General features: G+C 43.9%; 1 protein-coding gene across 3 annotated transcripts in view; it reads left to right on the top strand.

Annotated features, from left to right (window-relative positions):
• The window catches only part of FAM3D (FAM3 metabolism regulating signaling molecule D), a 75,913-nt gene that overhangs the window by 34,999 nt on the left and 13,554 nt on the right, over positions 1-27,360 (top strand). For all 3 annotated transcript variants that reach the window (XM_040359109.1, XM_040359110.1, XM_040359111.1), the window contains 2 exons: positions 3,366-3,389; positions 6,952-7,075. In XM_040359109.1, coding sequence (XP_040215043.1) covers positions 3,366-3,389; positions 6,952-7,075 — 148 coding nt within the window. The remainder of the gene's footprint in view (positions 1-3,365; positions 3,390-6,951; positions 7,076-27,360) is intronic.

Raw genomic sequence — 27,360 nt, 5'->3', positions numbered from 1 at the left:
ACAAACTCCTCTCTTTTATATAACAAATTTAGGGATGGAGGCCGCCATGTGTTCTACTTTTATTATAGTGTGTGTCAGGTCACATCCATTTACTATATATCCACATTATTTTAATTGCTTTACTGCAGCAATTTTGGTGCACAGTATGACATCTTTCCCATATGCAGTCTCAGTTTAGAACACTTAGGCCCAGATTCTCAAGGGGCTTACGACGGAGCAACGCCATTTGCGCCGTCGTAAGTCCTAATCTGGGCCGTCCTATCTATGCGACTGATTCTTAGAATCAGTTACGCATAGATATCCATTAGATCTGACAGGCGTAAGGCTCTTACGCTGTCAGATCTTAAATGCAATTTTTTTTCCCGCCGCTAGGTGTCGCCTCGTCGTTTTCCCCGTCGTCTATGCAAATAAGCTTTTTACGCGAGATTCCCGAACGTACGCGCGGTCGACGCAGTGAATTTACGATGTTTCCGTAAGCGTAAACTTACCCCTGCTATATGAGGGGTAAGTTTACTAAGGTCCGTCGTATGCCATGTTAAGTATGGCGTCGGGTCAGCGTCGTCTTTTTCCGTCGTTTACGTCAATGACGCTCACGTCGGCGTCATTGACGTTTTCCGTCGTGAGCTGGAGCATGCGTACTGGGCTATTTTTACGCCCGGCGCATGCGCAGTTCGATCGGAGTGGGGGCGCGCTTAATTTAAATACAAGCCGCCCCCTTTGAATTACGCGGCCTTACGCCGGGCCATTTACACTACGCTGCCGCAAATTACGGAGCAAGTGCTTGGAGAATACAGCACTTGCTCCAGTAATTTGCGGCGGCGTAGTGTAAATGGCTTACGCTACGCCAACGCCGATTCTACGAGAATCTGGCCCTTAGTGCCTAAACACGGCTCGCGCATGTGCAGTGCACGCCCGGTTGTGAAGTCACAGCCAGGCGCCCACAGTTAGAATGCAGATGGAGAGGAGGGGGAGGAGGGGGAGAGGAGCGGGGCTTTGCACGCCCGCATCGCTGGACCGTGGGACAGGTGAGTGTTTAATTATCAAAAGTCAGCAGCTAAAATTTTTGTAGTTGCTGACTTTTAAATGGGTGGAACTCTGCTTTAAGAGGGTCCTGGCCTTAACCCTCTCTCCCACAGTTCTGTTAAGAGACAATAAATCACTTTTGCATTCAAAAAGTGTCTGGCGCCCATCACTCCATCTTGCATCACACCCAATATGCCTTGTAACCCACTCTACAAAGACGGATGACAGCTATCCCTGACTCTGGAGGTCACCTTTAGGTCTTTGGAGGTCCAGGACCTTGCTACATAGTGTATGAATGCTGGATATTTCTTGCAGAAAGTTCCTTTTGCAAAAATATAGGTGTAGTCCATATAAAGTAAGTAAGCATTTACACACATATACACACAAAAAAATTCCATCATGCAATATATATAATCAACTATTCAAAGGAGGAGGTGTGATTTACATGAGTCGTTGCATGTACAGTATTGACCAGTATTGCAGATTTTTCTATTTTTTTTTTACTGATCTCTAAACTATAGCTACACACCTGTGTGTACAGGCCCATTGAAAGCAATAGGCTGCATGCAGATCAATAATAAAGTCCCGAATACCTAAAAATGTGGAGTTTTTGGAACCCATGTGTGAGAGTCCTAACTCATGTACCCTTTTTTCTTAAGGGAAGGAACATGGATACTTCCTGTGTTCAGAAGGTTGGAGAGCAATGGAGGAAAGCTAGGGCATAGAGGGGACAGGTAGTCAGGATACAGTAGGACACTGACTTCCACTACTGATCATCTGGGCCTGTTTGTAGAAGTATTAAACTTTATTAGGAATGCCCACAAATTTGTATATAAATATGATAAAAAAGAACTACTTTCAAGCATAGGTATTAATAGAATTCATCAGACCACTCTCCGTGACTAAACACTTTCAAACTAAACCATAGCTCCCAACTGTCCCTGATTTTGAGGGACTGTCCCTGATTTGGAGCAATGTCCCTCTGTCCCTCTTTCCTCCTCATTTGTCCCTCATTTTGGTCTTATCTATATAATTGTATATAAAGTGCACTTTTTATCTTTCAAAAAGTGTTTCCCAGTGCTAAACCTTTTATCCAAATTCTAAATTGCTGCATTTGTACATTTTAAAAGCAAATATAAAGAAATAGTAGTGGTAAAAAAAGCACTTGTGGATTTAATTAACCTTTTTCTTTGGTAAATTCTTCTTTAAGCGTGTGGCAGGGGGCATGTCCTATGCCTACATGCGTTTGATAGTAGGGGTCCCTCATTCCTATCTCAAAATGTTGGGAGTTTGCTGAACGGTAACCAGGGCATAGGGGGGACCTCTCCGGGGGCCCTGCAGGCTGATGCGTTTCGAAAGGGATTTCCAGACATCCAAACATCGCTGACCCAACAATTGCTCCTTTGGGTGAAAGGACACACATTCCCATAGACACACTACAAAATCTTGTGGAATGCCTCTACACAATGAAGGGTGTTATAGCTGCAAAGAGGGAAACGCGGGTACTTAATGTAACGGAACGTCCCACACTCCGCTTGAGTGCTTCCGTCATATACCGCTTCCTATCAGTCTGGATATAGATATCAGATATTCCAGCTGCTCACAAGCACACAACGAGACGAGACTTGTTTGTCTGCTGAACATGGAGTGTTTAATAGAAACAAGAATACAACCTTATATACAGTTAGGAGGTAACCAGAACATAAATTAACATGAGCTAATTAACTAATCATTTACCCAGACGAGGTGACTCATAGCAGGGTAGATGTCACGTCTCCTCGCTCACCTGCTATACAATACATATTATCATAAGTGTAAACACATGACATCTTCACACAATAGCAGGATCAATTAGCACAGGGAACAGACAGATGGCTGGAGTTATTGACATTAGCATCTAACAGTATGTGTCCCAACATTAAGAATGAGTCATTCTTACAATTAACCCGTTGAGTTCAGAATCAACAAATAGTAAATAGTACTTTACAGATATCCTGGAATCTATTGTGGATAATAATTCCATCTCAGGTAGTCCAATATATCATTTCTCAGTCATCCTATGCCCCTAGTGGACATAGGATGATTTTAGACATAAGACGGTCCGGGGATGTCCCGGGTGAGTCTGTCACACTTAACAATGCCCAGGGTTCTGGAATACGGTGTTTAAGAAGCTCAGATAAGTGTAATGATCACTTTTGCCTCAAAAGCGCATTTATTTTCACCACATTGTGTTGCTGTTCAGCTTTATACCTTTACAAGTACTGTAGCTTTAAAAGAACTAGTGATGGAATACAAAGTAATCCTGCAGTTTATTGAAACTTTTTCTTTCTCTTTTCTTGTAGATAAGCAGACTGATGAGAAACCTAGTAAGTATGATTTTATTACACTTGGCAAGCTTCATTACTACTTTGTGACACTGGTTATTGAAACTTGTACAGAAGTGTACAGATTTGACAATGTGCATGAACTTGCACGCTCTAAGGCCTCTTTGCATTTTCTTTTGCTATTCAGCTGAACTGCAGCTGTTCATCTCTCTTGTGAGGCATTAAGCAGTTAAAGATAGACACACAGACCTGATATCTCCACTCCATTAAACACTAGTAGATTAGATGCACCAGTGATCAGACTGGAGGCCTCTACAGACCCAAGTAGGACTATATACCAGTGATGGTGAACTTTGGCCCCCCAGATGTTTTGGAACTACATTTCCCATGATGCTCTACAGTGTAGTTGAGCATCATGGAAAATGTTGTTCCAAAACATCTGGGGTGCCAAGGTTTGCCATCACTGATATATAGCAATGCACAAACAGAGATCAGACTCACTTGGAGACAGCCCTTTACTCCTTACTTAACCACTTAATCACTTCTGTATACTATATACTGGATTCATCTTTATGCACACCTGTGTTTTTATTTACCTCTCCCCTTATTGTCACATGGTTTTTCAATTCTATATATAGCGTGTTAAAGTTTTTATTGTTAGCCATGATTAAGGCCTAGCGGCCAAAACGAGTAGGCCTAGTTTACCTGGCAACCATTTTTACCCTTTGAAAAGTTCTGCATTAAAGCAAGAAACAAAAAGACTTAGGCCGGGTACACACGGACAAACATGTATGGTGAAAGCGGTCCGTCGGACCGTTTCCACCATACATGTCTGCCAGAGGGCTTCTGTACGATGGTTGTACACACCATCGTACAGAAGTCCGCGCGTAAACAATACGCGGGGCGTGTCCGCGGTGTCGCCGCGTCGATGACGCGGTGTCGCCGCGACAATGACGCGGCGACGTGGGCGGCCCGCCTTTAAAATGCTTCCACGCATGCGTCGAAGTCATTCGACGCATGCGAGGGACGGCGGGCGCCTGGACATGTACGGTAGGTCTGTACTGACGACCGTACATGTCCGAGCGGGCTGAATTCCAGCGGACTGTTTTAAAACAAGTCCAGGAATATTTGTCTGCTGGGAAAAGGCCCGGCGGGCAAATGTTTGCTGGAATTCGGCCCGCTCGCGCCCACACACGACCAAACATGTCTGCTGAAACTGGCCTGCGGGCCAGTTTCAGCAGACATGTTTGCTCGTGAGTATGGGGCCTGAGACTTTTGACACTTTTTGGGGACCGGCGACACTTATACAGTGATCAGTGCTAAAAATATGCACTCTCAAGCCGTGTACACACGATCGAATATCTGATGGAATCAAATCCGATGGATTTTTTCGTTGGATATCCGATGAAGCTGACTTCATGCATCTGCAGGCAGCTGCAGGCATTATCCCGGTACCGCTGTTTAGAGCCGGTGATTTGCTATCCAGGCATAACAACTGATGCAGCTAAAAGCTGCTCGCTGTAATGCCGGAGGAGCGGGAGGGAACATCCTCGACGCCTCCCGCCGCTCTGACCGGGCCTCCCGTCCCACTGTGAGACCCGATCCATGGCGTCATGACGTCACTTCTGGGTTACTCGGCTGCCAATGGCGCTGGATTTAAAAAAAAATACACAGTATTTAGAATCGCTGTTTTCGGCGATCTAAATACTTTAAATTGCAAAGGAGGGATCGGGGGTCTTTTAGACCCCCGATCCCTCCATAAAAAGTACCTGTCACCACCTATTACTGTCACAAGGGATGTTTACAAATTACAGATTAGACATTCTTATAATATGTCAAAAAAAGTTAGATTTTATTTCCATCATTTACACTTTCAAAATTACAGAAAACCAAAAAATGTTGTCTGCAAAAGTTTGGGCATCCTGCAGAATTTATAGCGTGCACTGCCCCCTTTGCAAAGCTGAGACCTGCCAGTGTCATGGATTGTTCTCAATCATCGTCTGGGAAGACCAGGTGATGTCAATCTCAAAGGTTTTAAATGCCCAGACTCATCTGACCTTGCCCCAACAATCAGCACCATGGGTTCTTCTAAGCAGTTGTCTAGAAAACTGAAACTGAAAATAGTTGACGCTCACAAAGCTGGAGAAGGCTATAAGAAGATAGCAAAGCGTTTTCAGATGTCAATATCCTCTGTTCCGAATGTAATTAAGAAATGGCAGTCATCAGGAACAGTGGAAGTTAAAGCAAGATCTGGAAGACCAAGAAAAATATCAGACAGAACAGTTTGCAGGATTGTGAGAAAAGCAATTCAAAACCCACATTTGACTGCACGATCCCTCCAGAAAGATCTGGCAGACACTGGAGTTGTGGTACACTATTCCACTATAAAGAGATACTTGTACAAATATGGTCTTCATGGAAGAGTCATCAGAAGAAAACCTCTTCTATGTCCTCAGCACAAAAATCAGCGTTTGAACTTTGCAAATGAACATATAGACAAGCCTGATGCATTTTGGAAACAATAGAACAATAGAACTTTTTGGCCGGAATAAGCAAAGGTATGTTTGGAGTAGAAAGGGCACAGAATTTAATGAAAAGAACCTCTGTCCAACTGTTAAGCATGGGGGTGGATCAATCATGCTTTGGGGTTGTATTGCAGCCAGTGGCACAGGGAACATTTACGAGTAGAAGGAAAAATGGATTCAATAAAATTTCCGCAAATTTTGGATGGTAACTTGATGCCATCTGTGAAAAAGCTGAAGTTAAAGAGAGGATGACTTCTACAAATGGATAATGATCCTAAACACACCTCAAAATCCATGGGGGATTACATCAAGAGGCGTAAACTGAAGGTTTTGCCATGGCCTTCACAATCTCCTGACCTCAACATAATTGAAAATCTATGGATAGACCTTAAAAGAGCAGTGCGTGACAGACAGTCCAGAAATTTCAAAGAGCTGGAAGACTTTTGTAAATAAGAATGGGCAAAGATACCTCAAACAAGAATTGAAAGACTCTTGGCTGGCTACAAAAAGTGTTTACAAGCTGTGATACTTGCCAAAGGGGGCAGTACAAGATATTACCTCTGCAGGGTGCCCAAACTTTTGCAGACGCCATTTTTTTGTTTTCTGTAATTTTGAAAGTGTAAATGATGGAAATAAAATCTAACTTTTTTTGACATATTATAAGAATGTCTAATCTGTAATTTGATGCCTTTTGGAGATTTTTTCATCTTTCCTTGGCTTCGTTATGCAAATTAATACAAATTTTTACCTGGGGTGCCCAAACTTTCGATCCCCACTGTATAATGTTTGGGGGTAACTTTCTAGCAAAAAATACGTTTTTGAACTTGTAAACACCAAATGTCAGAAATAGGCTTAGTCATGAAAGGGTTAATCTTCAATGAAATGCTTGGGGTATCCAGTATTCCTATATTCCCCAGGAGAAATCCAGTAGGGGTAGCATTACATTAATTGAATATTATGTGTGGCCCTTTGGTGATGTAGAGGGTCACATTTAAGGCCCTCTTTATATATATAAAAAAAAAGTGCAATTCACATGCTGTGTTTTCTAGTAAAATTTGATGGATTTTACTTCCTTCCAGGTCATAAAAAAACACACACCAAATGCGGAAATGAGAAGGAATGTTCGGAAAATTACTATGCCTTCAAAATCATAAGTGGAGCAGCCAATGTAGTCGGCCCTACAATCTGTTTTGAAGACAAAATGTAAGTGGAATGTAGCAGCTTTTTGGCATGGTCTCATCTCTATGTACCGATTGTTATCACCAAGTAACATACTTCTAGTGTTTGACGTGTGCCAGACCCAGAGAAGATTGCTTTCATTTGCCAAATTAATATGACACTTAACTCTGGTTTTATTACTTTCAGCTTCCCCCAAATCTCCAAATTCCTTTGCATTTTGCTGCTGTGATCTAACTTCCTGTTAGAGGGTGGCTATGTCCGTTCTCCATTTGCTTGCTCCAGAGATGGACTATTGTTTTTGCATTGTGGGATATGTAGTGTGCATAGAGCAGTGTTCATGACCTCAACCATACCTCCCAACTTTTTGAAAAATGGGAACGGGGACACCTATCAGCAAAAGTGTGCAGGCATAGGACACACTCCTTGCCACACCCCCTTAAAGGAGAATTGTACAAAAAACAAGATTGGGTAAATCCACAAGTGTTGTTTTTTCCCCCCACTACTATTCCTTTATATTGACTTTTGGAATTTACAAATGCAGCAATTTAGAAACTGGATGAAATGTTTAGCACTGGAAAACACTTTTTGATAGATACATAGTGCATTTTATATACAACTATATAAATCAGACCAAAATGAGGGACAAATGAGGAGGAAAGAGGGACAGAGGGACATTGCTCCAAATCAGGGACAGTCCCCCGAAATCAGGGATGGTTGTGAGCTATGCCTCAACTAACGCACACTGCACATTCCAAAAATTTAAAAAAAACACAAAAGTGAAGGGAAAAGGAGAAATTCAAGAGAACATTTAGCTTCTTCTAGGGATGTTCTGAAATATATATTGTATACTGTGTTTGTTTTAGCCTTATCATATGGCCAGATCTGTACAGACATTAGATGGCCCAGTGTAATGCATACTATAATTTGTTCTTGGCAGTGACATGTTTGTACATGTTAATCTCCCGCAGGGATCAGTGGTTTCAGTGTTTTTCAGCTGTGTGGAGGGGGTGTGTCTATTCCCTCCTATGAGGGCTCAGAGCAATGTGTAACTTCAGCTCCTCACCCCTTGCTTTTATTATTCTCTACTGGTGGTAGAGAAAAGAGGCTGCAGATAAACAAATGCAATTTATGAAGGAGTTGTTGTTCAATCTCTGTGTATCACCTGAGATCAGTCACTTCACTGGGTATATGTGAGGGTTTAAAGTTAAGTTAGTGTTAAGGGATTAGGTTAAGATTAATTTCATGGTCAGGGGTTAAGAGTTCTGGTTGGAGTTGGGATTTAGGGGGTTATGGAAATAGACGTATGAGTGCTGCCAGCATTGCTGCAGAGGTTAAAGGGGTGGGGGGTCAGCATGTCAGTGCTCAGACCATACGCCACACACTGCATCAAAGTCGTCCCAGAAGGAAGCCTCTTCTAAAGATGATGCACAAAAAATCCTGCAAACAGTTTGCTGAAGACAAGCAGACTAAGGACATGGATTACTGGAACCATGTCCTGTGGTCTGATGAGACCAAGATAAACTTATTTGGTTCAGATGGTGTCAAGCTTGTGTGAGGGTAACCAGGTGAGGAGTACAAAGGTAAGTGTGTCTTGTCTACAATCAAGCAGGGTGGTGGGAGTGTCATGGTCTGGGGCACTCATGCTGCCAGCACTGGGGACCTACAGTTTATTGAGGGAACTATGAATGTCAATGTGTACTGTGACATACTGAAGCACAGCATGATACCCTCCCCTCGGAAACTGGGCTGCAGGGCAGTATTCAAACATGATAGCGACCCCAAACACACCTCCAAGATGACCACTGGTTTGCTAAAGAAGCTGAGGGTAAAGGTGATGGACTGGCCAAGCATGTCTCCAGACCTAAACCCTATAGATCATCTGTGGGACATCCTCAAATGAAAGGTGAAGGAGCGCAAGGTCTCTAACATCCAACAGCTTTGTGATGTCATCATGGAGGAGTGGAAGAGGACTCCAGTGACAACCTGTGAAGCTCTGGTGAACTCCATGCCCCCAAAGGTTAAGACAGTGCTGGAAAATAATGGTGACCACACAAAATGTTGACACTTTGGGCCCAATTTGGACATTTTCACTTAGGGGTGTACTCACTTTTGTTGCCACTAATGGCTGTGTGTTGAGTTATTTTGAGGGGACAGCAAATGCCCCCAGCGGCGGATGCGGTACTGCATCCTAAGATCCGGCAGTGTAAGTCCCTTACACATGCCGGATCTTCTGCCTAACTATGGAAAACTGATTCTGTGGATCAGTTCCATAGTTAGAAACAGGGATACGACGGCATAACAGCAGTTACGCCGGCGTATCCCTTTTGAGGATCTGGCCCCTTATTCCTAAAAACAGAGGAGGTGGGAGCAAGATTAAAAAAAACTGGAGATACAACAGGTTCGACCTTCTTAATACTCTCCACTCACAGAGTTTGAATTCTGATTTGGACCTACCATATATACTCGAGTATAAGCCGAACCGAATATAAGCCGGGGCACCTAATTTTACCACAAAAAAAGGGAAAACTTATTGACTCGAATATAAGCCTAGGGTGCCCATCTGCATGCCTCACTGTGTCCATGTGCATGCCTCACTGTGCCCATGCCTCACTGTGCCCATGCCTCACTGTGCCCATGCCTCACTATGCCCATGCCTCACTGTGTCCATGACTAGCCTGACGTTTAACATGGGAGTCTATGGACGGGATGCCCGGCTTTGTAAAATTGGTGCTCCCCAGCTGTAGGTCCCCCAGACAACAAACTTTGCACATTTGGGGCTACATGTGTGCTAAGTTTCGGGTCCCCAAATTCACCGGAGAAATTATCGTTTAACATGGGAGTCTATGGAAGGGATGCCTGGTTTGAAAAATCGGTGCTCCCCGGCCGTAGGTCCCCCGGACAACACACTTTGCATTCCTCTGTGGGCTACATGTGTGCTAAGTTTGGGGTCCAGGGGACCTACGGCTTGGCTTATATTTGAGTATATACGGTATATTTATTTCTGTCAATGTAGCTCAAGTGATTATCATATTTTGATCTTTTCTTTTGCTCTTACATTGGGTTTCTGTGAAGGAATACATACTGTAAACTAACATATTACAATTTTTCCTTTATTCTCTTGTTTGTGTTGTTGAGTCTTTTTTACAGCTACCTTTTGTGTCCTTATACATACTGGGCCAGATTCACAGAATAGATGCGACGGCGTATCTCCTGATACACCGTCGTATCTCCTGTCGTATCTATGCGGCTGATTCATAGAATCAGTTACGCATAGATAGCCCTAAGATCCGACAGGTGTAATTGACTTACACCGTCGGATCTTAGGATGCAGTACTTTGGCCGCTGCTGGGGGGATTTCGCGTCGTATTCCAGCGTCGGGTATGCAAATGAGGATTTACGGCGATTCACTAAGGTTTTCGCGTTCGTTACGTCGTCGCTAGTAATTTTTTCCCGTCGCAAAGTTACACCTGCTTTAACATGGCTTAGCTTTAGTCGAGCCATGTTAAAGTATGGCCGTCGTTCCCGGGTCGAATTTCAATTTTTTTTTGTTTTGGCGTAAGACGTCCGGGAATACAAATGGACGCTACGCACGTCGCCGGTCTAAAAAATTACGTCACATTGCGGAAAGCACGGCGGGAATTTCTAAACTGAGCATGCGCAGTATGTCCGGCGCGGGAGCTCGCCTAATTTACATGGTACACGCCCCATTTGAATTGGGCGGGCTTGCGCCGGACGTGTTTACGATACACCGCCGCAAGTTTACATGTAAGTGCTTTGTGGATCAGGCACTTACACTGAAAACTTGCGGCGGTATAACGTAAACGGGTTACGTTGCGCCGCCGCAATTGTATGAGAATCTGGCCCACTATTTTTATTCTGTCTCTTTGAATGCATTACCTCTGGTTCCTCTATGTATAAATACTTCCTTTGTTAAAGTGTAACCAGACAAGGAAGACCACATACTAATGACATCCTTCCTTAAAGTGGAGTTTCCATCCCAAATATTTTTTTTCATTACTGTGCTCATTAGACCTAAAAAAGAAAAAAAAAATGTTTACTCATCTGGAAATGCCTGTTGCTATGCAGTCCCACAAAATCTGCCTTTGGAATCACCTAGGATTCTGACATCATCTTCCTCTAATGCTCCTGGGAAATGTGTGTCATAATTTCCCAGGATGCAGTGCGCTGTCCAATTATCACTCCCCATCCAAGACTTCCAGGAAGTAAGTGCTTGTGGGCTTCACAATGCCCTCAAGCAAAATGACAACGGTGTGGACATAGCTTTATAAACTATCCTTTTTGAATAACTATGCGGAGCAGCGGCGGATTGTAAAATAGTAAGTGACTGGATTTATATTATAAAAACGCAGGATGAAAGGACATACATTTAAAAAATGCTAATTGTGGTTGGAACCCCGCTTTAAGATCCGGTTTATTCAAGGTCTGTATCATTGACAGTCCCTCTAATACATTTCACTCATGTAAAGGTGGACTCATTGACTATTATGCCCTACCTGTGAGAAACGCACTTGAGGGGTGTGACTTGGTAGGAATTCTCTGATACAGACCTTGAATAAACCAAATCTTAAGAAAGGCTATCATTAGTTTGTGGCCTTTCTTGTCAACATTGAGCGTTATACTAGGGTGAGGACACACTTTCATGGCCGACACCTTATTCAAATCAAACTGGGGGAGACAAGTGGAGTGATGTTTCAAACAGATTGGTTTCTTACCTGAGGAAGAGCTGATGAAAGCTCAAAACAGTTGCTACTGCTACAAGTTTGAGTAAAATATTAAATATAAATATTAATGTGCTGCAAGCTTCCTTTTTTCTTCTACATATTGGAGACTTTTCTTGGTTAGTTCATGGTTGTGCTATAATGTTCCTTTTCATGCAAATATACACAGGAATCATTAATAAACACAATCATCATTCATCTCTACAGAAAGATCATTTATTTTTCATTCGGATAGCAGATGACCTTTCCATTGGAGTGTGCAGGAGCAGAGTGTGCACTTTACCTGATCATATAGACAGATTCTGTCAGTTACCCTGATATGTGAGTGGGGAGGTACCGTGTGGTGCGGCGGCAATAAACAAAGTCCAAATGAGTTTAAAAACAAACAGAACTGTATTGAAATTGAAGTACAACAATGTACAGCAAGACCAGTGGAAAGACACTCTCAGAATGAACAGAGACGAGTAGTGGCAGCAGGTCACAGGCGTACCGACAGCATTTGTCTCGAGGGGTGGAATGTGGCCAGACCAGTCCTTACCCAAGCGTTGAGGCTTCCAGGAAGTATGGCGTGTTCCTGCACTTTCCCTATTTGTCTTGAACCTCTCCTTGATGCTAATCACTGTTCCTATCAGACAGAGTGACGGGTGACATGTCCCTACTCACAGGCAAAATATGTACCAAACCTTGGAGCCAGGGTCTTAAAGGAGAAGTCCAGCCAAACCTCGTTTGGCTAGACTTCTCCTATGGATCACAGGAGTGCAATTGGTTTTGCACTCCTGTGATGCATTTTCAGCAGAGAGCAGACTGAAGTCTTCTCTCTGCTAACGTCACCAATGTCACAGAGTCTGGAGCTGCCAGGTGCCTGGACTGACACCAGTCTCAGCCTCTCAGCGAGCCACTGAAAGCCTGAGACGGCTGCTCCGCACCCTCCACAGCTCAGCGCTCCAATGAGCTAGGGGGGAAAAGAGCGGAGAGCTGTGACTGACAGTCTGCAGCTCTCTGCTCATGGAGCTCTGAATACCGATTTATCGGCTGTGTTTGAAAACTTGGTTCTCAGTGTAGAGGTGCTGAGGGACAGATGCAGCATCGGACCAATGCTGCATCCACCAAGGTAAGTAGGAATATGGAAAAAATGCCTTTACTTCTCTTTTAAATAGACTCTGCCTTACCCAAGATGACCATCAAGGTCTCATGGGATACCAGCATTCCAGTTGGATCCTGTCCCTCTCTGACTGAGGAAATCATAGAGGAGCAAGGCTCTTCTAGATTTCCTTCTCCACCCGTATTGCCGCTTTGGATGAGCACTACCTGCAGTGGAGAAAATAGACTGCACCTGCCTACATGTGTTTGAAGCACAAACAGAAAATCAAGAAACCAGGTTTTTAAAGGCTTTTTATTGCTATTGAGTAAAATGCCAAAGCATATTGGAGGTCAATAGTGCTCCCTTCATCAGGGCTACAGAGTAAGAAAAAGGTAGGAAGATTGTATGTGTAATGTAATTCTGGCATGTCAAGGCAACGAATGTTCCTGCGGGAATGAGCAGCCAACTCAAGGTCCCTGAACTTTATACCCTTCAGCAGCTTGTTTTTTCTAACACAGTGAGCGTATTTTTCTAAATTGTCTGAAAAGCCATTTTTTGTCTTGGATAGAATGTGAAATGGGGTTAGAATCTCCAAGATTTTAAAGTAGACCCCAGTTACAAAATTGCCAAAAAATATGTGACAGTGTGTACATAAACAAGTATACTTACCTATGCCTGTGTGACTTTTTATTCATTTTTATTGACTTTCATTCTGCCTCTGTACTGCCTGGGCTCCTGCTCCGCCATTTTTAAAATTTTAGGTCATGATTCTGCTAAGAGTATTGTTGTGCTACACAAGATGGAGCATATGACTTTATGTGCCTCAACTTGCACATGTGCCACACAATGTCACAGGCATCTGCATTAACCCTTCCCCTGGAGTCTTGCAAAGTTTTTGTTACCATCAAATGAGTGTAATGTCATAATGTGTAAGATGAAGCACGGCATTGTGTGCTTCATCTCCCAAATGCACAGTGTGGCAATACTGCGCAATCCCATAGTTTAGGTATGAGATCTCCCTGAAAGAAATGGTGATGTTACCTTCGCAGGTGGCATTTTTGTGGTCAAGGCTACATCATCACCACTAGCCTTTAGGGAAACCAGAAGTTAAAACCAAAAAAGGTAAGTAAAAGCAAAAAAAATAAAAATAAGGCCCGGATTCTCAGTGGAGATACGACGGCGTATCTCCAGATACGCCGTCGTATCTCTGCGTTGTGCCGTCGTATCTATGCGCCTGATTCTTAAAATCAGTTACGCAAAGATATCTCTTAGATCCGACAGGCGTAAGTCTCTTACGCCGTCGGATCGTAACTGCATACTTACGCTGGCCGCTAGGGGTGTTACGCTGATTTACGCGTCAAATTATGTAAATCAGCTAGATACGCAAATTCCCGAACGTACGCCCGGCCGACGCAGTAAAGTTACGCCGTTTACGTTAGGCTTTTTCCGGCGTAAAGTTACCCCTGCTATATGGTGGCGTAAGAGCGGCGCACCAATGGTAAGTATGGCCGTCGTTCCCGCGTCGAAATTTGAAATTTTTACATCGTTTGCGTAAGTCGTCCGTCAATGGGGCTGGACGTCATTTACGTACACGTCGAAACCAATACGTCCTTGCGGCGTACTTTGACGCAAAGCACACTGGGATATTCCACGGACGGCGCATGCGCCGTAAGTGAAAAACGTCAATCACGTCGGGTCATGGATAATTTACATACCACACGCCCATCTCTTCACAATTTGAATTAGGCGGGCTTACGCCGGCCGATTTACGCTACGCCGCTGCAACTTACGGAGCAAGTGCTTTGAGAATACTGCACTTGCCCGTCTAAGTTGCGGCGGCGTAACGTAAATCAGATCTGTTACGCCCGCACAAAGTTACGCGCTCCTACGAGAATCTGGCCCTAAATGTTTTTAGAGTAACCAGTCCTGGAGAGATGCATGCTGATCTGAATTTTAGGGAAAGGGGGCAAGGTCCACTTTAATACTCTCCTTCTCCTTGGTGGGAAGGTTCACTCTCACTATTGGGTCTGATGACCATTGTCTCGAGTACAGTAAGTTATGGGACGTCTAAAATTTTAAGTTGTCACAGGGACAGGAAGTGAGGTGAAATGAGTAAATTTGTTTTGGTGACAATCGTCTAGAAGGATACATCCCATCCATCTCCCAGAAAAACACTGACCTAACAAGAAAAACTGATATAGGTCCCAACCATTTTTATGCTATCTAGAACTGAAAAAGTCTTGATTTTACGTATACTTTATTAATTTTGATTTTGTTGTTTGCCCGTGATTATGACATGCCCTTGTGAAACCAAGGCGTGGGAGCTAAAAACAATAGACTGAGGTCAGGGCATATGAAGCAACGAGGTTGTTATAGTTCTGAGAGCATTTCCAGGCAACCTGATAGGAAAATTTGGTCCGATATTCATTGACAGGCGACTCTTCTTACTCCCAAGATATATGATCTGTTTTAGTTTTACATTGATGTCATTTAATACAAATATATTTTCCATGTAACCTAATGCAATGTACATAGTTTTTACTTCCTGATTGTTGTGTTGCATTGTGTTAAAAATACAGTATCTTTTACAGCTGCTCATAAATAGTCTCCAATCACTTTCTATTCATTTCTAATGTTGGTCATACACAGGGCCGATCCACCCTATAGGCTCACTATGCAAGCCGCTTAGGACCCCCGCAAAGCTGCGGAGGGCCCCCCAAATTACTAGAGGCCCCGTCTGGTGAGAAGTAATTTTCCAGCCCCTCACCCCGCTTCTCAACTCTCTGGCTGCATGGGAGAAGAGGTAAGAAGTCAGCACCCCCCCACTTCTCACTTTAATGTAAGATGTCATTTCTGACAGCAGAACACCCCCTCCCCCCACTTCTCAACTTTAACCACTTAAGCCCCGGACCAATATGCTGCCTAAAGACCCAAGGGGTTTTTACAGTTCGGGACTGCGTCGCTTTAACAGACAATTGCGCGGTCGTGCGACGTGGCTCCCAAACAAAATTGGCGTCCTTTTTTCCCCACAAATAGAGCTTTCTTTTGGTGGTATTTGATCACCTCTGCGGTTTTTATTTTTTGCGCTATAAACAAAAATAGAGCGACAATTTTGAAAAAAATTCAATATTTTTTACTTTTTGCTATAATAAATATCCCCCAAAAACATATATAAAACATTTTTTTTCCTCAGTTTAGGCCGATACGTATTCTTCTACCTATTTTTGGTAAAAAAAATCGCAGTAATCGTTTATCGGTTGGTTTGCGCAAAATTTATAGCGTTTACAAAATAGGGGATAGTTTTATTGCATTTTTATTTTTTTTATTTTTTTTACTACTAATGGCGGCGATCAGCGATTTTTTTCGTGACTGCGACATTATGGCGGACACTTCGGACAATTTTGACACATTTTTGGGACCATTGTCATTTTCACAGCAAAAAATGCATTTAAATTGCATTGTTTATTGTGAAAATGACAGTTGCAGTTTGGGAGTTAAACACAGGGGGTGCTGTAACATTTAGGGTTCACTGTGTGTGTGTTTACAACTGTCGGGGGGTGTGGCTGTAGGACTGACATCATCGATCGAGTCTCCCTAATAAAAGGGATCACTTAATCGATGCGCCGCCATAGTGAAGCACGGGGAAGCCGTGTTTACACACGGCTCTCCCCGTTCTTCAGCTCCGGGGAGCGATCGCGACAGAGCGGCTATAAACGAATAGCCGCGCCGTCGTCCCGGATCGCTCCCCGAGGCTTGCCGACCGCCGCATGTATGGGGGGGGGGTCCCGATCGGACCCCCGACCCACGTCAAGCAGAGGACGTATAGGTACGTGCATGTTCCTGTCCGTGCCATTCTGCTGACGTATATTTACATGAGGAGGTCGGGAAGTGGTTAATGTGACATGTCACTTTGCTTAGGGCCCCAGGGAGGTCAGGATCGGCACTGGTCATACATACAGCAATTTTTAGGGGATTTCAATCAAACGTAACCAACTTTTGTTTGAAAAAACAAATTAAAGATACTCACTACACCATTTTAAAATATTATTATACCTTTATGCAAAAATATACTAGTAGGGCACTCAGGGCAGCATATTAGCACATTATGGCAGATTTATCTACCAAATCATCCCCTCTCCAACACTGCAGTGTCAACTGTCACTGGTGCGTCCATCTTCTCCCGGTCTTTCTTCTGGGTTTGGACTCTTTGACCGCTTGATTGGTCAGGCTGCAATGATGTCACTCCTGCACATGTGCACAGGAGTCACATCTTCATGCGCTTGCACAGTTCAGCGTACATTAACACTGACATGCAGGGAGAAGCAGTTATAACAGAATTGATTGAGAGGGGTTTAGTTTTAGATCAGGGGGTCTCCAAACTTTCTAAACAAATGGTCAGTTTACTGTTCTTCAGACTTGAGGGGGGGGGGGCAGATTGTGGCCAACGGGAATAAAAAATGCCCCATCATCAATGGGAATAAACAATGTCTCAGGCCGGTGGTTAGTGGGAGTAAATTAATTACCACAGACCCTCTGGTCGGTAGGAGGAGGAACAGTCCCCTATGGTTAGTGTCCATGGGAGGACTAGTGCTCCATTGTTAGTGTTAGTGGAAGTAATAGTGCCCCATCATTAGTATCAGTAGGAGGAATAGTGCTGCATCTTTGGTGCCAGTGAGAGGGATAGTCACTCATTGTTGGTGTCAGTGAAAGGAATGGTGCCTCATCATTAGTGTCAGTAGAAGGAATAGTGGCTCATCATTGGTGTCAGTACCCTATAGCAGCGGGATGAGGATAAGGATGTTTTTTTATTGCCAGCCCAACAATATGGTATACATGAAAATAACAAAATTAAATTAACAAACATGTTATACTTACCTGCAGTGGTATTTCTCAGTGTGGCCACGATCCTCCTCTTCTGGGGTCCCTGGCGGCGATCTTGGCTCCTCCTCTTCTTCTTAGTGACTACCATAGCCAGCTGCTAGCTATGGGGAGAGCGTAGTCTGCGCGTTCCCAACCTGTGTATATATGGAGCAGCGCTCCAAAGATTTACACAGCGGTACTTAGGCCCATTTCTCATTTCTTCTTCACTGCATCTGAAGAAGCCAATGGCTTTTGCTGCTGCTCGAATGCTGTGTAAAAGGGAAAAGAGGGGAGAATAGATGCAGCCGTGCACAGCGCCAATCTCTTTTCCCCTCTCTTCCCTTTCACACAGAAAAGGAGGGGCACAGAGAAACTGATTTTTTTTACCTTAAAGTGGAGTTTCCATCCCAAAATGTTTTTTTCATGATTGTGCTCATTAGACCTAAAAAATAAAAGAATCTGGAAATGCCTGTTGCTATGCAGTCCCACGAAATCTGCCTTTGGAATCACCTAGGATCCTGACATCATCTCCCTCTAATGCTCCTGGGAAATGTGTGTCATCATTTCCCAGGATGCACTGCGCTACCCAATTATCACTCCCCATCCAAGACTTCCAGGAAGTAAGTGCTTGTGGGCTTTACAGTGCCCACAAGCAAAATGACAACGGTGTGGACATAGTTTTATAAACTATCTTTTTTGAATAACTATGCGGAGCGGCGGCGGATTGTAAAATAGTAAGTGACCAGATTTATAATATAAAAACGCAGGATGAAAGGACATACATTTAAAAAATGCTAATTGTGGTTGGAACCCCGCTTTAATGCAAACAATGCATTAAAGGGTTTGTAAAGGTAATTTTTTTCCCCCCTAAATATCTTCCTTTACCTTAGTGCAGTCCTCCTTCACTTACCTCATCCTTCCATTTTGCTTTTAAATGCCCTCATTTCTTCTGAGAAATCCTCACTTCCTGTTCTTCTGTCTGTAACTCCACACAGTAATGCAAGGCTTTCTCCCTGGTGTGGAGTGTTGTGTTCGCCCCTTCCCTTGGACTACCGGAGAGTCAGGACGCCCCCTAACACACAGCTCCTTTCTCTATCTGCAACGTAGAGCGCATCCTGACTCTCCTGTAGTCCAAGCAAGGGGGCGAGTACGACACTCCACACCAGGGAGAAAGCCTTGCATTACTGTGTGGAGTTACAGACAGAAGAACAGGAAGTGAGGATTTCTCAGAAGAAATAAGGGCATTTAAAAGCAAAAGGTAAAGTAAGTGAGGGAGGACTGCACTAAGGTAAAGGAAGCTATTTAGGGGAAACAAATTGTACCTTTACAACCCCTTTAAAGTGGATGTAAACCCAACAAATGTATTTTTTTTTTTATGTCACAATGTAGAGAATAAGATTTCCTATCATCTGTTCCCAGTCTTGCCACACAGAGTTAATCCAGCTCTGAGCAATCCACTTTTATTGTTCAGTGAAAATTAACAGACTTCCAGATAAAAACCTGTCTAAATAAAATGTCCTTTCCGTCCCCTTGCTTCGAGTGACAGGGTTTTTACATATCTCGTGCACTAGCTTGGACACATGCACATTCCTGGATGTTTATCATAATATGGGGGGTGATCCACAGTTTATTGTGAGAGGTAATGTATGTCACTCGAAGCAAGGGGACGGAAAGGACTTTTTATTTAGACAGGGTTTTATCTGGAAGTCTGTTAATTTTCACTGAACAATAAAAGAGGATTGCTCAGAGCTGGATTAACTCTATGTGGCAAGACTGGGCACAGATAATAGGAAATCTTATTCTCTACATTGTGACATCAAAAAAAATGTGGGGTTTACATCCACTTTAAAGTGGTTCTCCACCCTAAAGTGGAGTCCCGCTGATCGGAACCCTCCCCCCCTCCGGTGTCACATTTGACACCTTTCAGGGGGGAGGGGGGTGCAGATACCTGTCTAAAGACAGGTATTTGCACCCACTTCCGGCCACACGCTACGGGCGAAAGACGGGCATTCCGTCACATCCCGTCTGTCGCCCGTTGTGTGCTGGGAACACTCGGCTCCCAGCACACAGCGTGTGAGCCAATCGGCGGGCGCAGCGCGACTCGCGCATGCGCCGTAGGGAACCGGGCAGTGAAGCCGCAGCGCTTCACTTCCTGGTTCCCTGAGCGTGGATGGCGGGGGGAGCAGCAGAGAGACGAGCGATCGCTCTTCCTCTGCTGCGATCAGCGCTGGACTCCAGGACAGGTAAGTGTCCTAATATTAAAAGTCAGCAGCTGCAGTATTTGTATCTGCTGGCTTTTAATATTATTTTCCCTGTGGCACATCCGCTTTAAGGTAAAAAACTGTTTTAGGTTTAGTAACACTTTAGGGTACTCAGATCCCAGTGAACAATAATAAAATCAAGACAAACAAATAAAGAAAAACAAATAAATAAGTTAATATAAATACATAAAATAATATTGCAGGTATGTAATCATAGAGTATGCATAAATACAAATATATAACAGAAATAATTCAGGATGATTCAGGATTTGTCAGTCTCACAAAATCTGAAAAAAGCTTTCCCTCCCTTTGTATATACTGTTGATAGTGGGTATATTGCTGCTAATAACCTCTGGGCAAGCTTTACCACCTGCTGCATTGCCTGCTAAGCTGTGGCAGAGCAATTACTATACCAGTAAGGCAAGCAGTAAAGACACTCTTAACCACTTTCATACATTGTCTATCTTTTTTTAACTGTTTTTTGATGATTATTTTGCTCTCAAATTGTGTTTACTGTATGACTCTCCACTCAGCTTCCCTGAACCTCCTGTTAGGTTGCAAACACTGTATACATCACACATATAGCGTGAAACCATTGCTGCCGTTTACAGAGTAGACCGTCAGTCTGAGAACTGGTGATCAGAGCAGTGCTGTGGTCTACAGAGCAGGCTGTCTGTGTAAGGGTGACCCCAAGGAGACCTTCAAGTTATTCATTTTAGGAAAGGACGGCATTGAGAAAAAACTAAACAGCAGCTAATCGACTAAATAAAATGTGCCTCTGTATTTTATTTCTTAATACATGAGCTTAATAGCACTTTAAAGTGATTCTAAAGGTTTTTTTTTTTTTAAATAACAAACATGTCATACTTAGAATTCTTAATCTGTCACAAGGGCAATAGAGCCCAATGGTAACCCCATGGGGGTTATCTCATCTTTATGTTTTTCTATGCTTAAATAAAATAATTTTGTATTTTTTACACACACTGGGGCAGATTCACATCTGAGATACGCTACGCCGCTGTAACTTACTTTTGGCTGGTTCGAATCCTGGAAGAATTTGAGCCGTAAGTTACGGCGGCGTAGTGTATCTCTGGCGGCGGAATTCAAATCGGCAAATAGGGGGCGTGTTTCATTTAAATGAAGCGCGTCCCCGCCCGGAATGAACTGCGCATGCTCCGTTTCTAAATTTCCCGCCGTGCATTGCGCAAAATGACGTCGCAAGGACGTCATTTTTTAAACTTAGACGTGACTTACGTCCATCCCGATTCACGGACGACTTACGCAAAAAAAAGGAAAAAATTCAAATTTCGACGCGGGAACGACGGCCATACTTAACATGGCAAATCTAACTATACGCCGCAAAAAAGCAGCTTTAACTATACGCCGCAAAAAGCAGACTAGAGACGACGTAAGAGAATGCGACGGCCGGAAAACGACGTGAACGCCACCCAGCGGACGCCGAAGTATTGCATCTTAGATCCGAAAGGCGTACGAGGACGTATACCTGTCGGATCTAACCCAGATGCCGTCGTATCTTGGTTTGAGGATTCAAACCAAAGATACGACGCAGGTAATTTGAAAGTACGCCGGCGTATCAGTAGATACGCCGGCGTACTCTGTCTGTGGATCTGCCCCACTGTCATTGTCATTGGTGCCTAGAAAGTCCCCTTCCCAGTATTGTTTGTTCATATTTAATATTAGGGATTGGCACCCATACCTGTGAGCTTTGCTAGGCGTAAGTGACATATTCTGTTCACACCAACTGCTGTCACCCTCTCACCAAGCTGCTTGGCGATGGTCTTGTAGCCCATTCCAGCCTTGTGTAGGTCTACAATCTTGTCCCCGATGTCTTTGGACAGCTCTTTGGTCTTGGCCATGGTGGAGAGATTGGAATCGAAGGCCTCGTACACACGGCCGAGGAACTCGACGTGCCAAACACGTCGAGTTCCTCGGCGAGTTCAGCCCTGAAGCCGCCGAGGAGCTCGGCGGGCCGAGTTCTCCCATAGAACAACGAGAAAATAGAGAACATGTTCTCTATTTTCTCGACGAGTTCCTCGGCGGCTCCATCGGGCCGAAAGTGTACACACGACAGAGTTTCTCGGCAGAATCCGGCTCTGACCGAGTTTCTCACTGAATTCTGCCGAGAAACTCTGTCGTGTGTACGAGGCCTGATTGATTGCTTCTGTGGACAGGTGTCTTTTATACAGGTAAGGCTGGGTTCACACTACGGTTTTCCCGTCCGTCAGCCGCATACTATTTATATGAAAAACCGTATGCGGCTGAAACGGACGGGAACGTATGGAACCGCACATATGTGCGTTTTCCATTGACATTAATGTTAAAGGAAAACGTATGCGGTTGCCATACTGTTTTAAAAACGACTGCAAAACCGTGGTTGAACACGGTTTTGCGTACGTTTAAAAAACGTTTTGCCAGCAAATCGTACGCACCCGGATGCATCTGAGTGCATACGATTTGCAATGCATTGTCTATCTATACGTTTTCCCGTCCGTGCCCGTACGTTTTCAATACTGAAATCGTATGCGGCTGACGGACGGGAAAACCGTAGTGTGAACCCAGCCTAACAAGCTGAGATTAGGAGCACACCAGACGCAGTTCCGTTCAGTTCTGTGTGCTTTTTTTCTGCACAAAATGCATGCACAGTGTTTTCCATGTATTCCATTGGCTCTAGTTCACACCATGCAGTCAGTTTCCGGTCAGTTTCTGCTCCGGAAACTGACTAGAAACTGACTGCATGGTGTCAACTAGAGACATTAGAATACATGTAAAACACTGTGCATGCATTTTTAGTGCAGAAAAAATGCACACGGAACTGTACAGAACTGCGTCTGGTGTGAACTGGCCCTCAGAGTGCTCCTAATCTCAGCTCGTTCCCTGTAAAGAAGACACCCGGGAGCCAGAAATCTTGCTGATTGATAGGGGATCAAATACTTAAATGAAAATCAATTTATAACTTTTTTGAAATGCGTTTTTCTAGATATTTTTGTTGTTATTCTGTCTCTCACTGTTAAAATAACCTACAATTAAAAGTATAGACTGATCATTTCTTTGTCAGTGGGCAAATGCACAAAATCAGCAGGGGCTCAAATCCGTCCCCGCCCCCCCCCCCCCCCTGGCTGCAAATATAAAGATTTATTAAACAGTTTGCTAGATAGAAGTGCACAACGTGGAGCACAACCAGTCACATTTATAACACATGCTTCACAACAATTCTTCCTTGTTCTGGCCCTTTCATTGCCAAACTTCCTGCTGATCTTTGTAAATGATTTGTAGATATACAAACTTTTAACTGTTAGAGCACAACATACGGCAGTCGTCAGACTTGATATTATGTTTACTAAGCATAATTATGTGACGTGTCATTTATATCACAAAAACTTTCTTAAACTCCCATCTGGCTGAACACATTGAAAACAACGTAAATGGAGGCGAGGCAGATGGTCCTTTTTGGGTAATGACTAGGCTAAAATCAGACACCCTTCTCGTACATTTTTGTCTTTGCTGGTGTGACACTTCTGGTTGTACAGTCCCAGTGCCATTGCTAAGTCTTGTTCAGCTACTATTAGAAGAAGTTATTCTTTCCTACAGCACATATATTTACTTAAGGGGGCTGGCGTTCATTGTAATTGACTGTGGATCTGCACCGGGGGGGACAATTACATTTTGTTCAAAAACTGTCAAAAACTGGCTCTGCATTTTTACTTTTATCACTCTTTTGGTACAAAACCTCATACTCATTCACATACTCATTCACTCGTGAGGGGGAATCCGGGGGCTTCCAGATTCCGATAAGCTCCCCCACAAACAAACCACAAATACCACATAAAGCAATAGTGAATTGACATTTTTAGGATCGTATGTGGTATTTGGGAAAACATCTAAATACTGCATGTAATGTGCTTTTGTGAATAGAGCCTTATATCTACTGTATATTAAACAATACTGCCCTACTGCATTATGTGCCCTCCTGCCTCCCCCCCCCCATATTATGTCCTCTTACCTCCTCATACTGTGCTCTCCTGACCCCCCTGTACTCTGCCCTTCTACCCCCTGTACTGTGAACTCCTACCCCCTGTACTGTGACCTCCTGACCCCCTGTACTCTGCCCTCCTACCCCCTGTACTGTGACCTCCTACCCCCTGTACTGTGACCTCCTGACCCCCTGTACTCTGCCCTCCTACCCCCTGTACTGTGACCTCCTACCCCCTGTACTGTGACCTCCTGACCCCCCTGTACTCTGCCCTCCTACCCCCTGTACTGTGACCTCATGACCCCCTGTACTCTGCCCTTCTTCCCCCTTGTACTGTAGACTGCTGGAACCCTGTGCTGTACCCTCCGGCCCCCTGTGCCCTCTTGACCCCTCTGTATTGTGCTCTCCCACAACCTCCCAACTGTGCCCTCCAGACCCCACTAGTGTACCCCCTCCTGTACTGTACCCTACTGCCTCCCATCCCCCCTTCCCTGTATTGTCCCTTTGTGTTGATTAGTCTTTGATTTATGGCATGCTTTCTTATTGTTTCAAATCTATTTCATTAAAAGTACTAATACCTATATGTTTAATTCTATCAACTATATATACTGTACTTTAATTCTTGAGAGTGAGTGAATAAAGTGGGGCAGGCTGGTAGAGGCCCCAGTGCATTACTTTGCCCCGGGGCACATGATGCTATTAGGATGGCCCTGCTGTCAGGGGCACACATGCTGAACGACGGTTATTTATGAATAAATTTTATGAATAAAATATGATCTACTAGTAAACATGTCTGAAATGATTTAGCATTGCTGCTTCTCTGCATTGCCTCAGTCGGCACCCTTCTTGATAAATCTCTCCTTTCGTAGGACATCAGCAGATGAGGGGTTATTGCTCTATATTGTATTATCCTGTTAGAAACATATGGCAAATGTGTTTTGGGAGACTCGTAGGGAATAATGTAAAGTGCCAGAAAATTTGCCAAAAAGATGATTAGCTGTAATGCTGCGAATTAATCAACCCAGATAGTTTTCATGCAGCACCCTAATGTGTACTGCCCGGCTGCACAAAGCAAAGAGTGTATAAATTCATACCCAATCTATACATTAAAGCTAAACTCTTATGCCGTGTACACATTATCGGAAATTCCGACAAGAAAACCGAGGATTTGTTTCCGATGGAATTTTGGCTGAAACTTGTCTTGCATACACACGGTCACACCAAATTTCTGACTGTCAAGAAAGAGGTGACGTACAGCACTATGACAAGCCGAGAAAAATGAAGTTCAATGATTACGAGCATGCGTAGGATTTTTCCTTGTCCCTTCGAAAAATTTGAGAACCAGAGAAAAATTACATTGGAGCGTACACGCGGTCGGAATTTCTGACCAAAAGCTCACATCGGACTTTTCTTTACTTTCTGATCGTGTGTATGTGGCATTAGTCTAGGACTCTAGGTGGTGGGAAAGGCAATTATGCTTACTTGTTCCCCCACCAGACAGAGCGCCCCCCATGCCCCAACGGTTGACTGTCTTGGCGTTCTCCCATCCAATGCAGGGGTCCTGGATTTTGCATTAGTCTTGATGATGTCATGACCTTAGACCACCAGAGCACAGGCAAGAAGAGGCTGCTGGAATGGGTTTAGCAGCACAGAGGAGCTAGCAGGAGCAGGGGATGGTGTTAGTCATTTTATTATTCCATGTCCCCTAGATCTAAATGAGCAGATAAAGGGGTTGTAAAGGAAAAATCTTTTTTTCATAATAAGCATCCTTTACCTGCAGACATTCCTCTTTTCACTTCCTCATTGTTCGTTTTTGCTCAGAAGTTGCTCTATTTCTTCTCTGTTCTGTTCACTTCCTGCTTGTCTGATTTTACTGACCACCGTGATGGGAGGCTTTACTGCGGTGGTCAATGACGTGCTCACTCCCTCCTGGGAACTACATCTGTGTGGCAGGACGCTCTCTACGTGTTAGAGACTTCAAGGAGGTGTGAATTACTGGGCGTGCCGCAATTCATACTGGGAAATGTAGTTCTTACATGAACGAGCGATGCAAACCAGGAAGTGAATGAGAGAACAGAAACTAGAATGCCGGAGGTGATATAGATGAAGGAATTTAATAGGTATTTACTTGTTTTTTAACAGAATCATTACACTATTCTGTCTTGCAGACATTAATTTTAGGCACATTTTTTTTTCCTTTAGTGACCCTTTAACTCAGGGGGACAGCCATGCTACAAGCTTTCCTAGACTCTGCATGACCATCAGCATACCTGAAATCAGTATGGCAGGTGCCGCCATTCGAGGGGAGGGGGGAAGAGCCTATTTACTGGTCTCCTCCTCCTGTTACTGACCCAGAAGCTGGGGAAGAAACTGATGCAGTGTAATAAAGCATTAAAAACTTGTAAAATATTAAAATTCCAACCGAGCACCTAAAGTCCCTTCAAAAACATTTTTGAGACAGCCCACCATCCCAATATAAATGCATGTATAAACTTAAATGCATGCATATAAGGCACCTACGCATGAAACTTTTGTTTGTGCTACACATGTTATGTATTGCTGCACATGCCAGAATGAGAACAATAATTCTAGGCTCATTATTTATAGTTAACGCCAAATGGATGACCTTTAATGATTTTTAAAGCGTAGCCTGTGAAAAAAGTTGGATATCAAAATTTGTGGGTTTCACAGGTACTCACAATTTTGACACAAATTGTATCTATTTAATCAGTGCAACCTTATGTAGTTCCCTCTAGTGTACAGTATAGTGTGAGAAAAATTTATTTGACTCACAGTAGCTGTGTGAGTCTAATAATTGGTCACTGGGTTACTGTAGGTCAAGCTGGAGGGCTCCACAGGTCAGTCCTCAGGTACCTCCCCCTGGTTCTAGAAGCTACTGAAATATTCTAGAAGCTAGTGGGTGGAGGTAAGGAGAACATGATCTGCATATTTATGGAGATCTGACCAATCCTTAGGCAGAAAGCCTAGCAGGGTGGCTGGGTCAACCCATAAATATTGTGGAGCCTTGTCAGTAGGGTTGTTGTCGGGTGGAAGATGGAGAACTGAGTGTGTGTCATGTAGCCTGGGAGGGGACCCCAGGGCTGAGGGGGCTCTGCCTCCAGGCTAGGAGCTGAGGAAGTTAAAAGGACAGAGGGATCTCCTCTACCCTACAGTCTCTTCCAGGAGACACCCTAGCTATTATGCTTTTGTTGTTCTAGCCTCTTGCTGTACAGGTCCTCCCATTTTTGGAGTGCGGCTGTCCATCTATTTCTCTATCCGCATGTTATTAGATCCCGCTGCTCCTGCTGTCATTAGATCCCGCTGTCATTAGATCCCGCTGCTCCTGCTGTCATTACCTGTTGCTGCTCTTGCTGTCA

This window comes from Rana temporaria, chromosome 7, assembly GCF_905171775.1.
Source record: "Rana temporaria chromosome 7, aRanTem1.1, whole genome shotgun sequence".
Taxonomy (NCBI): Eukaryota; Metazoa; Chordata; class Amphibia; order Anura; family Ranidae; genus Rana; species Rana temporaria.
The sequence above is the reverse complement of the archived record's forward strand: the minus strand, read 5'-3'. Positions and strand labels throughout refer to the sequence as shown.